Source organism: Doryrhamphus excisus, linkage group LG6 (genome assembly GCF_037039965.1).
Source record: "Doryrhamphus excisus strain RoL-2023G ecotype Guam linkage group LG6, RoL_Dexc_Guam_v1.1, whole genome shotgun sequence".
In the NCBI taxonomy this organism is placed as follows: domain Eukaryota; kingdom Metazoa; phylum Chordata; class Actinopteri; order Syngnathiformes; family Syngnathidae; genus Doryrhamphus; species Doryrhamphus excisus.
In genome coordinates this window covers 6,695,433-6,706,546 of record NC_136362.1, presented here as the reverse complement: position 1 = coordinate 6,706,546, position 11,114 = coordinate 6,695,433, and the positions used below count along the sequence as shown (strand labels likewise).

General features: G+C 48.2%; 2 protein-coding genes across 2 annotated transcripts; one reads left to right on the top strand and one right to left on the bottom strand.

Annotated features, from left to right (window-relative positions):
• Positions 1-98: 98 nt before the first annotated feature.
• On the top strand, positions 99-6,752 carry LOC131125008 (SUN domain-containing protein 1-like). Its single transcript, XM_078791290.1, has 21 exons — positions 99-252; positions 452-613; positions 683-861; positions 932-958; positions 1,033-1,272; positions 2,353-2,418; positions 2,949-3,068; positions 3,214-3,300; positions 3,487-3,553; positions 4,012-4,049; positions 4,162-4,304; positions 4,371-4,616; positions 4,682-4,762; positions 4,830-4,888; positions 4,964-5,108; positions 5,163-5,447; positions 5,516-5,600; positions 5,673-5,788; positions 5,873-6,040; positions 6,110-6,202; positions 6,273-6,752. Exons 1-21 carry the CDS (start codon positions 200-202, stop codon positions 6,387-6,389), a joined length of 2,577 nt encoding a protein of 858 aa, XP_078647416.1. The 5' UTR covers positions 99-199; the 3' UTR covers positions 6,390-6,752.
• Positions 6,753-8,704: 1,952 nt separating this feature from the next.
• Positions 8,705-10,487, bottom strand: armc7 (armadillo repeat containing 7). The gene is made up of 3 exons (XM_058066095.2): positions 10,317-10,487; positions 9,846-9,989; positions 8,705-9,779 (listed from the first exon to the last, which is right to left on the bottom strand). Exons 1-3 carry the CDS (start codon positions 10,390-10,392, stop codon positions 9,439-9,441), a joined length of 561 nt encoding a protein of 186 aa, XP_057922078.2. The 5' UTR covers positions 10,393-10,487; the 3' UTR covers positions 8,705-9,438.
• Positions 10,488-11,114: the final 627 nt, after the last annotated feature.

Here is an 11,114-nt window from a genome sequence, read left to right as displayed (position 1 = left end):
AAGTCTCCTCCCCCTGAGAGAGGATTGTGCTTTGTGGTTCTCAAACATGTTTGTCCACACCGGCTCGGTGTTCATGTTACGTGTATTCTCACCTGTGTGGAGGGGGCGGGGTGTAAGTAGCTCGTTGTGGCGCCAACAGGAAGTTGGGTCTGGTATGGATCATGTGATTTTTGTGTGTGTATGAATATTCCGACTTGGAATGAACGTCTGTGACGAGGACGTGGACCTGCAGAGCTGGGGCTGGACTGACCCGTGTGTATGCTCCTGTCTTTATTGTGCTTTAGTGCAGGCGCTATGTAGGTCATCATGTGACCGCGAGGCTTCAGTCCACAGAAGTTGATAGCTGTGGGTTTTTTTTTTGTGCCAAAAGTGAAAGTATCAATGTTAAATATCATTTGGACCATTGAAGAAATAATTAGATTTTAATCTGACCTGTTTATCCCTCATTTAGATCCAGGTGCTGGTCTTCAGTGTCTGACTCGGACAGTGAGACTGGGATCATGTCCAGGCGTAGTCTTTGTAGTCTACGTTTGGACGATGGCCTGCTGGACCGCAGCCTGCCGCTCGGCAGCGCCTCCTTCAGTGTTGGAGGAAGCAGCTGGAGAAACGCCAGGTACGTCCGCTGCCTTGTCCTCCTTTTTTATGACGCCCGTTTACCCTTTCTTCTTCTTCTTCCCTCCAGGGCGTTAAAGTCTCGTCGTTCTCAGCAGTCTGTCTCCTGCTCCGAGTCTGTCCTTGTCCACACTTCACATAAACCCTCTGGCCATTCGCTCCACAGCGCGATGTCCGACGCCTCGCTGATGGCGTCCATACTGGACGAGTCCTCCATCCAGGAGACCACCGTGGTTGACTCCTTCTGGGGTATGAAGCTTCACGGGTTTACACGAACCTGGATAATGTACTAACAAACCCTGATGGAATGTTCTCACAGGTTTGGACCAGGACATGGACTTGAAAGGTTAGCAAAGCCTTCAATTAAAACATCGACATTGCGGCTTCATTGTTCTCCTCTGACCGTCCCGTGTGTTCCAGAGAGCACCATCATGGCAGAGCAAAGCAGCGTTCTGGCCAACAGCACTCTGATTGCTTCCGACGGCCGCTGTCCCAAACACCCGGTCCAGACGCTGACCCGAGTTTCCTGCAAAGACTGCGAGTCAGACAGGAAAGAGTCTGGAACTATGAACTGCTCCTCAAAGTACACGTCCGCGACCGCCTTGGAATCGTCCACCATCTACTGCAGAGACCGAAGGCGGCGGCGGCGGCTCGGAACAGGTGAGGATGAGGTTCTGTGTGCTTTTTTTTTTTTTTAATTCTGAATCAGAGTTGGTGGGAACCAAGGTGACCGGAGCGTAACGTTTTGTCTTGTTGCTCATCACATGACCTCCTGTCTTTCCAGCGAGTGTTCTGAGGCGGTACCTTTCTTGTGTCTTTGCTACGCTGGTGGCGTTCTACCGACAATTGCACAAACATCACCATGTGTCAGGTAGCTCGCTGTGCTGACCTCCATGTTTCCTCGCAGCTTCCCCGCTGACGCCACCCCGAGGTGTCTCCGACTCCGCAGCCGCTCAAATAATCCGTGTGGTTCTTGCAGATGTTCTGCAGCTGTGCTGGGACTGGTCCCTGTTTGGCGTGAGGAGGGCGGCGTCATGTTGTCACTTTGCGCTGACACGGGCGTGGGTGCTATGCCGGGGCTCGAGCTCAAAGACCACAAGGGTCGGCAGTCAGGATGGAAATCGGCATGGAGGTCCTGGCTGTAAGATGGCGTCTTTAATGCTGCTTTTCTTTTCAATGAGGTCAAAGGTTACCAAGAAAAGTAACCAATCCGGTCTGTGAGGACACCTTGTTCTTCATCCACCTGGGGGGGCTTTCCTTCTTCCTTGTACACAGTAGCAGGGGTGTCCAAATAGTGTACATAGATGCCATTTGTGGGCCGCCAGGCTGCAACACATTCTAAAAACCAGCAAAAATGGGAAACTTGGCAGTTGAAATAAAATAAAAAAAATGAAGACTTAGACCCGCAATCAGGAAAAAGCTGCAAAAGCTTTCATTTTTCACCATGAAGCCCCCCTAGGGGAGGAAAAGGTTTGGGCACACCTGTCATGCAGGCTGTTTCATATGGAGTACTTCCATCGGTACACACACTGTATAATGCAGGATATTTTCCCATGATGCTTTGTCTCTCACCTCCACAATGTGTTTTCTCACCCACCTGCCGTTTCCCTCCCACACAAATGGGCCGCACCTCTTTTCTGCGGAGAAATGCAAATCTCTCCTCCTGACTCCTCGTCCTTGTCCGTGTGAGCGTCTTTTTTTTGTGTGCGTCTCCTGACTGCGTCTCCTCTCTCTTTGCAGCTCGTCTCGACCACGGCGGCGCCATGAGCACCAAGCAGGGGGGGCATCATGCCAACGGATCTCTGTGTGAGTTATCAGACACAAACACTGGCACAGGTACGTTCTACGCCAGCTAACTGATCTAGAGACGCCCCGGATTGGCTTTCTTACATCAGGACTACATGACAGGTCCCGGCTAGTCGTGGTGCTTTTGTGTGCCAAATAAGAAAATGCTGCAATACGGTGTTTTCAACTAAAAAAACAATTTCAAAGTAAAATAACTGCAGTGATGCAATTAGGAAAGCTGCACATTTCTAAGTGGCACAAACATCCGTGCAAGTGCAAAGTAATACAATCATACTGCAGCTGTTCGCTTCTTATTGTTTTCATATTATTATTATTGCATATTTACAGTCCCAGGGTTTGACATCCACAGGAAAAAGTGATCCTGAAATAATAGGATATCCGACTTTGTCTATCTGACCTCCATTATTCCATATATGGAAATATAAAGGAATTATTTTGTCCCCTGAGCTTCTCCCCCACCTTTCCATACTCCCTCTTTCCCCACCTGACTCCATCAGTCAGCCGCCCTCGCTCACTGCTGCCACCTACAGGTGACGACTGTAAGAAAAAGCAGCGAGCGGAGACGCACCACGTCGGCTCGTCTTCGTCCGCTCGGGCCTCGGCTCTCCGCTGCTTGTTGGCGCTCACGTGGAACATGGCTGTGTTCACAGGTTAAATATGTCTTTATACCGTCATTAGGAGAGGAGGCCTCAGTCAAAAGGAGAAGTGAGGAGATGAGGTGCAGGAGCTCCAACCATCTTGGAGCATTCAGTCTTAGCTGAGGTTAAATGGACTTCTCACCTTTTACGTCCTCAGTGTGGTGTTTGCGTCTGCTGGCCTCACTCATCTGGACTCTGACCAGGACCATCTTGTCTTCTTCTCACGGCCTCAGACGCTCTGCAGGTTACCGCCGTCCCGTCGTGCTTGGCGACTGACCCTAGTTTTGCCGTCTTGGTCTCCGGGAGGCCTGCTTGGTCTTGGCCTTTCTTGTGTTGCGCATGAAGCCGAGGCTGTTGCTGCTTGCGTAGTCGGACAGAGCTTGTCTGCTGCGTTCCTCTCCGGTTCTTAACAAGATGTTTGTGTGTTCAGGTCGGACATCGGGCGGTGTGTTCAGGTGGATCAGCAGAAGATGGGGTGACTGTCCTCTGCTGACTTGGCAAGTGTCTGCTGGTCCATTAAGGCTTTGTTATTATTATTATTATTATTATTATTATTATTAGACATCCTACTTCCCTCATAACGGATAATTATCATGCACCCAAACATTATAAATATACAGTTTGTATTTATTCACAGTATGATATAATCAGGGGCGTCACTAGGTTCTGAGGACGGGGGGAGGCTTAGCCCCCTGGAGATGTACTATCATCATTCTTATTATTACAGGCTAGTATTAGCCTGCTTTTGCCCTATTATATAAAATTTGTCTGATTTTTTTTTTTGGTAAAAAATGTTTTTTAAAAATCAATAAAAAATATCAAATTATTTAGAGGGGGCTTAAGAATTTTTTTAATTAAAAAAAATGTAAAAATTAATAAATAGGCCTAATGACACCACTGAATATAATAGTATATTATGACTTTGTTTCAGACCTTTTTGATTCCTCTCCTCCAGGTTTCCAGTCGGTGTCTTCGTGGTCCTCCTCCTGCTCAGTAGGTTCCTGCTCGTCTTGCTGATGCTTCCTCTAAGGATTCTTTATCCAACACAACAAAACGCTAGAAAAACACAACATGTTAGATGTTGAAACGTTTCATCACCGCTCAGGTTTGTGTTGCTTCGGTCCCGCTGGTCTACGTGGAACATGGCTGAGCGACCCCGAGTGGAGGACTTCAGTCTCCGAGGTCCCGGTCCTGTCCTCCGTCTTCAGCCTGGTTTCCTCAGAGGGCGCCGTGGAGGACTCGAAGGAGGTGAACGCCATACCTGCTGTGTGCACGTCATTCTAGGATGATCATATGACCTTGATCACCTAACAGGAAGCGGCGGCATCAGAGTCTGCACGCCTTCTCCGTCTGGAGCGCAGTCTGGCGTCGCTGTGGGAACGCGTGGAGGTTGGTGGGCGGCAAGCGGAGCAAAGACGGGGCGAGCTTCTGCAGATGTACTCTGACCTCCGGCAGCGTGACTCCGCCCACAACGGCCAACTGTGGTGGAGCAGCCTGGTGGACCAGCAGCTGACTCGGCTGAGGAGGAGACTGGATGATGACAGACGGGAGAGGGAACAGGTCTTCGCTTCTGGTCTTTGGAGTTCCAGCTCTTCACCTTTCCTGATCTAAATGTCCGTCACCAGGATTTAGTCCAGCAGCAGAGCCAAACGTCCCGTCTGGATCATCTGGAGGTGGAGCTGCAGAACGTGGTGGCCAAGACGGAGGTAGACGCACACGCTTCTTCTTCCTTAACTGTTCTGTAGAACTTTCCACTCCTTCTTTGTTCTCCAGGAGGTCAGGTTGAGGCAAGAAGCAATGGCGTCACCTTCGACGCTTCCTGCTGCTGTCGGGTAATCTTCAGCATCTTCATCCCGCTTGTGACCCCGCCTCCATCTTTATGCCTTTTCACACCTCACTTCCTGTAGCGTCCCTGTGGACCGTCAGTCCCATGACGCCTTGCTGCCAGAGTTGGGCCGTCTAGCGGCGGCTCTGGAGGACATCAGGCGGGACGTTGAGGTTCTGTCAGGATGTCAAGATGGCTGCCGGCGACTGGATTTGGTCCAGCAGACCGTGAGTTCAAGTTCTCACCTCCTAGAAAACAAAAGCTAACATCACCCTTGCCAGATTTCAGCTCAGGTCCACGAGGAGGTCCGGGTTCTGCTCTATGGGAAAGAGCTGACAAATGGGGGCGGGGCCTCTACAGCTCACGGCGTCCTGCCAGAGTCGCTGCTCCGCTGGCTGTCCGAGCGCTACGCCAGCCGTGCTGACCTGCAGGCGTCTTTGGCCTCGCTGGAGCGCAGCATCCTCCGGAACATCAGCCTTCATTTGGATCAGCGCCGCGGCGAGGGCGAGGTCACGGAGGTCAGGGAGGCCGCCGTGCACGGCGGCGGGTTAGCCGTGACCAGGGAGGTGAGGAAGGCGGCTGCTAACCCAACTTCCTGCCGTTATTCGTCACTGCCTGGTTTGTTTGGCTGCAGGAAGTCAACGTGATGGTGAAGAACGCGCTGCGCCTCTTCTCTCACGACCGGACCGGCCTGGCCGACTACGCTCTGGAGTCTGGAGGTCACACGCCGTCCCGCGACATGTCGACCGACGTCGGTTAGCACGTTTTTAATGTTGCTACTCTTCCTCCAGGGGGCAGCATCCTCAGCACTCGCTGCTCCGAGACCTACAAGACCAGAGCGGCGCTGGTCAGTTTGTTTGGACTTCCTCTGTGGTACTTCTCTCAGTCTCCCCGCGTCGTCATCCAGGTCTTTCTTCCTTTTTTTTTTTTTTATACTCGTTTGTCCTTGCAACAAGTGAACGCAACAGCAGCTTGCACGTCCCCCCCGCAGCCTGACGTCCAGCCGGGAAACTGCTGGGCCTTCAAAGGCTCCACGGGCTTCCTGGTGATCCGGTTGTCCATGAGGATCTTCCCCACCGCCTTCTCCCTGGAGCACATCCCAAAAGCCTTGGCGCCCAGCAAGACCCTGCGTAGCGCCCCGAGAGACTTCAGCGTCTACGTAAGTTTGACAGGCGCTCAGCCGAGGGGGCGGAGTTTGCTTTGTGTTCAGTCCTCGGATCCTTTTTAGGGTCTGGATGACGCGAGTCAGGAAAGAGGGACGCTGCTGGGCTCGTACACGTACGATGAGGACGGAGACGCTCTACAGACGTACTCTGTCACCGTGAGTGAAGACTTCCTGTAACGCCACTTCCTCGGGTTCTCGCTTGACGTACCTAAACTGTCCTCGGCAGGAGGAGAACGACAAAGCCTTCCAGATCATCGAGGTCCAGGTGTTGTCCAACTGGGGCCACGTGGAGTACACGTGCATGTATCGCTTCAGGGTGCACGGCTCGCCCTGTGATGCCTGAAGACCTCTTTTTGTCATTTTTATTTTAAGCTCTATTTCAGAGCTTTTTCTTCATTTCTAGTTCTGAAAGAATGTTTTACAATATCCTGCACTCTTGTTTTTTTTTTAAGCTTAAATGGATGAAAGCCCAAACATTTCCAACTGAGTGACCTTGAATGCAATACGGGGAGTTTTCAAAGTGGCCTTCGGTTTGTGCCATTTCAAATGTAGCCTTGACTGAATGTAACATTACAATAAGATGCCTTAAAATTGCCTTACACTTAACTCAATGTTTTATTTGCTCTTCAGTGATGGAAGATATTTGTCTTATGTGGCTCCTTTTCTTTTAATGTTTTTCTATGTGATATCAAAATAAAGATGATATTTCTTAGTTCTGTTTTGTCAATTCAAAATGTTGATTTTGTTAATATTCAGACTAGGGCTGTGAAAATGGCACAGTAATTTATTTAATTACATTTTTTTTGCATGATTAAAAGGAAACATCACTTTGTTTGTTCTAAACATACAAAGAGGCCAGCAATGGCACATACAGTGAAGAAAATAAGTATTTGAACACCCTGCTATTTTGCTATTTCTCCCACTTAGAAATCATGGAGGGGTCTGAAATTTTCATCGTAGGTGCATGTCCACTGTGAGAGAGATAAACTAAAAAGAAAAATCCAGAAATCACAATGCATGATTTTTTAACAATTTATTTGTGTGATACAGCTGCAAATAAGTATTTGAACACCTGAGAAAATGAATGTTAATATTTGGTACAGTAGCCTTTGTTTGCTATTACAGAGGTCAAACGTTTCCTGTAGTTTTTCACCAGGTTTGCACACACTGCAGGAGGGATCTTGGCCCACTCCTCCACACAGATCTTCTCTAGATCAGTCAGGTTTCTGGGCTGTCGCTGAGAAACACGGAGTTTGAGCTCCCTCCAAAGATTTTCGATTGGGTTCAGGTCTGGAGACTGGCTGGGCCATGCTAGAACCTTGATATGCTTCTTACGGAGCCACTCCTTGGTTTTCCTGGCTGTGTGCTTCGGGTCGTTGTCGTGTTGGAAGACCCAGCCACGACCCATCTTCAATGCTCTGACAGAGGGAAGGAGGTTGTTCCCCAAAATCTCACAATACACGGCCCCAGTCATCCTCTCTTTAATGCAGTGCACTCGTCCTGTCCCATGTGCAGAAAAACACCCCCAAAGCATGATGCTACCACCCCCATGCTTCACAGTAGGGATGGTGTTCTTCGGATTGTACTCTTCATTCTTCTTCCTCCAAACACGCTTATTGGAATTATGACCAAAAAGTTCTATTTTGGTCTCATCTGACCATAAAACTTTCTCCCATGACTCCTCTGTATCATCCAAATGGTCATATGCAAACTTAAGACGGGCCTTGACATGTGCTGGTTTAAGCAGGGGAACCTTTCGTGCCATGCATGATTTCACATCATGACGTCTTAGTGTATTACCTACAGTAACCTTGGAAACGGTGGTCCCAGCTCTTTTCAGGTCATTGACCAAGTCCTGTCGTGTAGTTCTGGGCTGATTCCTCACCTTTCTTAGAATCATTGAGACCCCACGAGGTGATATCTTGCATGGGGCTCCACTCCGATTGAGATTGACCGTCATGTTTAGCTTCTTCCATTTTCTAATGATAGCTCCAACAGTGGACCTTTTTTCACCAAGCTGCTTGGTAATTGCTCCGTAGCCCTTTCCAGCCTTGTGGAGGTGTACAATTTTGTCTCTGGTGTCTTTGGACAGCTCTTTGGTCTTCGCCATGTTACAAGTTAAAGTCTTACTGATTGTATGGGGTGGACAGGTGTCTTTATGCAGCTAACGACCTCAAACAGGTGCATCTGATTCAGGATGATACATGGAGTGCAGGTGGACTTCTAATGGGCAGACTAACAGGTCTTTCAGGGTCAGAATTCTAGATGATACACAGGTGTTCAAATACTTATTTGCAGCTGTATCACACAAATAAATTGTTAAAAAATCATGCTTTGTGATTTCTGGATTTTTCTTTTTAGTTTATCTCTCTCACAGTGGACATGCACCTACGATGAAAATTTCAGACCCCTCCATGATTTCTAAGTGGGAGAAATAGCAAAATAGCAGGGTGTTCAAATACTTATTTTCTTCACTGTACCTATTCCGCCTATAAAGCCTTCTACAAAAAGGCCCCATTTCCATAATGCGACCTGCATGTCGCTAATGTAGCCTCAATGGGGTACGAGCCAGGGCCTTGATGTCTAAATACAGAGGGTTTGTGAAAGGAAGGCCATGATTTGCTGTGGCGTCCCCTGAAGGGAAAAGACAACCTTCATGTTAGCCAAGCTACGGTTTCATTATTAACATTGTTACACCCAAGTACTATGTTGTTGGCGTAGTGACACCTCGCCACACCATAACTTCACACATGTCCTCGAAATTTCAGACTCCTATAGGGCAGCTGCAAACAATAACCAGCACAGAAAGCTTTCTAGATCTTTCAGAATCTGCACCTGCACCAGTAGTGACTGGACAGTCCCAAGTTTCTCAAGAAAAGAGGTTACTTCAAGATGTCTCTCAATGGTAATTAGTTTTAGCATTAGCATTTCTTTTGCTGGTAGGGAATCAGGAACTCCAACCACTTGTATTTAGGAATTGGGAACAAATGTGGCTTTCCCCTATTAGCCATTGCTAGTAACGTAAACAGAGGAGCAGAGCTTGGGGGAAGGCAGAGAGCCACGTCCTTATAAGGAGGTCCGCTTCTCTGTGACATCACAAAGGGACAGTTTTACCACGCCTTTTGAAACGGAGCGTTTTCAGCTATGGATTATCTGCTTCTCTCTGCTACTATTAAAGAAACTAGTGTGTAGGTATGAGATTTTCAGACAGATGTCTTCAAGCTTGATTTCAATTTTCCGCTCATTTGCATGGGTTAATACATACAAATGCATACACTGTATATATAACCCCCCCAAAAAAGTAGGACACTAACTATCTTCCACTTGTTCATAGAGCGTGCAAGTTGTTTCTGGAGGGAATACTGACCACCGGAAACACGACAGGCTAACCTTCAGTCTTTGGGGAGCGGGATTCCGACCGCAGTCTGCGGTCCCGTTTGCTGCTTGGCTCGGGAAACCTGCTCCTGGCTGCAGCAGTCCTGCAGGAAAATGGCGGCCAGGTTGCGCAGACGGGGGCTCTCGCTGAGGGAGAAGCGCAGCATGCACTGCACGATGCCGGCGTTGCTGATGTCCTGGCGGGAGGACGGGGTGGCCAGGTTCATGAGGGTGGTAATGGCGGACAGGACGGTCTCTTCCCTCTGACTGGATAAACAGTTTGTGACCAACGTGATCCCGTCGCTCTGCAGGATGATGTCGCGACATTCCGGGTCCATGCTGAGGTTGCACAGCCCCCCTGAGAACATGTGATGACTCAGCAGAAGCCTTTCTGGAATAAAGAGAAATAAGACATGATCCTCACCCATTCCAAACTCCACAAAGTTGTCATTCTCCTCTGTGAGCATGTCCAAGAACAGGTCTGCGACCTGCAGCTGCTTCAGGTAGTCTGTGTTCTTTGGGTCGTATGCAAAATTGGCTAAGTTGGCCAGAACTTGCTCCTTGGCCTCTGAAACACACACACACACACACAATGTATATCATGACATGACATTTTTCTTAATAACGTGTCCAAATTAACATGCAGAAATTATCTGCTGCCATCTGACGGAGCGCTATTTATTTATGTAATTACTATAATTACTGAGTAACTACTCAGTATTTGCTGAGACACGGTGAAGGAGTAGGATTAAATACGCTCTGCTACTTCCTGCTCCTTGCCGGATATGCTTATTTGTGCAAGTGTAAACATGTGATGTTCCACAAATAAAACCATAACCATTACCACAATCACGGCATGAAACGAGGTATCGATAATTGTTGTTGTTTTTCTTACCATCGCTGTCCGTATCCTGGAATTCGGTGACGAGATTTTGTAAAAACTCAAAGCGGTCCGATTCTTTCCTCCACATGTCAGAAAGCCCTTTCTCCGGTCGGTTAAAGCACTACTATTTACCAACAGTTAGCAGTCAAACCGTGTGAAGAATTGTCAACAAAACTACTCGGTCCGTCGCTGAAATGAGTCCGACGATTCCCCGGGTACGCGCACTATAGTTCCTGTAAACACCAAACGTTATAAAACTTTGCAACATTAATCAAGTTGTTCCTCGCTGTGATATAAATAGACCACATAATTATTCACAATTAATCAGGACTCGTGGTCATCAACCAAACTTTATTGGAAATGATGTCATAACACGTACAAGCGGAAGTAGTTCGGTTCCGCCGCTCCACTCTCAGCAGTGAGCGCGTGCATGTGTGCCACAAGCTAATGGTCACTTGAATGTCAATATTAATATCTAATGCGGGTCTTTTTATTGAAATACTGACATGACCAAGCAATACAGGCTTTCTGCTGGGAAGCGCCTCGCTAAGCCAGTTCTTTTTGGGACTCTGATTGTTGGACTGGCTGCTGTTTTCGTGAACAGGTACACTTAACTATGCTATCGTTGTTTAGGTTGCATCCAAACATTTCCTCATAACTCTGATTAGTACCATTTAAACGCCTATATGAAGGTAGAATATGTTATGCTTATATGTCGTGCTTATTTATGCAAATATGGCAGCACATTTGGTTACTTTTGCCCTCCACCACTCAGGCACAGGTTCTTCGAGGACGTGGCTGACCTCCGGG

Coding starts and splice junctions, on each gene's coding strand:
- LOC131125008 (XM_078791290.1), top strand. CDS start 200: ATGAACGTCTGTGACGAGGACGTGGACCTGCAGAGCTGGGGCTGGACT. Junction 3,069..3,213: donor GAACATGGCTGTGTTCACAG/GTTAAATATGTC, acceptor TTACGTCCTCAG/TGTGGTGTTTGCGTCTGCTG. Junction 6,041..6,109: donor CGAGAGACTTCAGCGTCTAC/GTAAGTTTGACA, acceptor GATCCTTTTTAG/GGTCTGGATGACGCGAGTCA.
- armc7 (XM_058066095.2), bottom strand. CDS start 10,392: ATGTGGAGGAAAGAATCGGACCGCTTTGAGTTTTTACAAAATCTCGTC. Junction 9,990..10,316: donor CCAGGATACGGACAGCGATG/GTAAGAAAAACA, acceptor TGTGTGTTTCAG/AGGCCAAGGAGCAAGTTCTG. Junction 9,780..9,845: donor CTTTGTGGAGTTTGGAATGG/GTGAGGATCATG, acceptor ACATGTTCTCAG/GGGGGCTGTGCAACCTCAGC.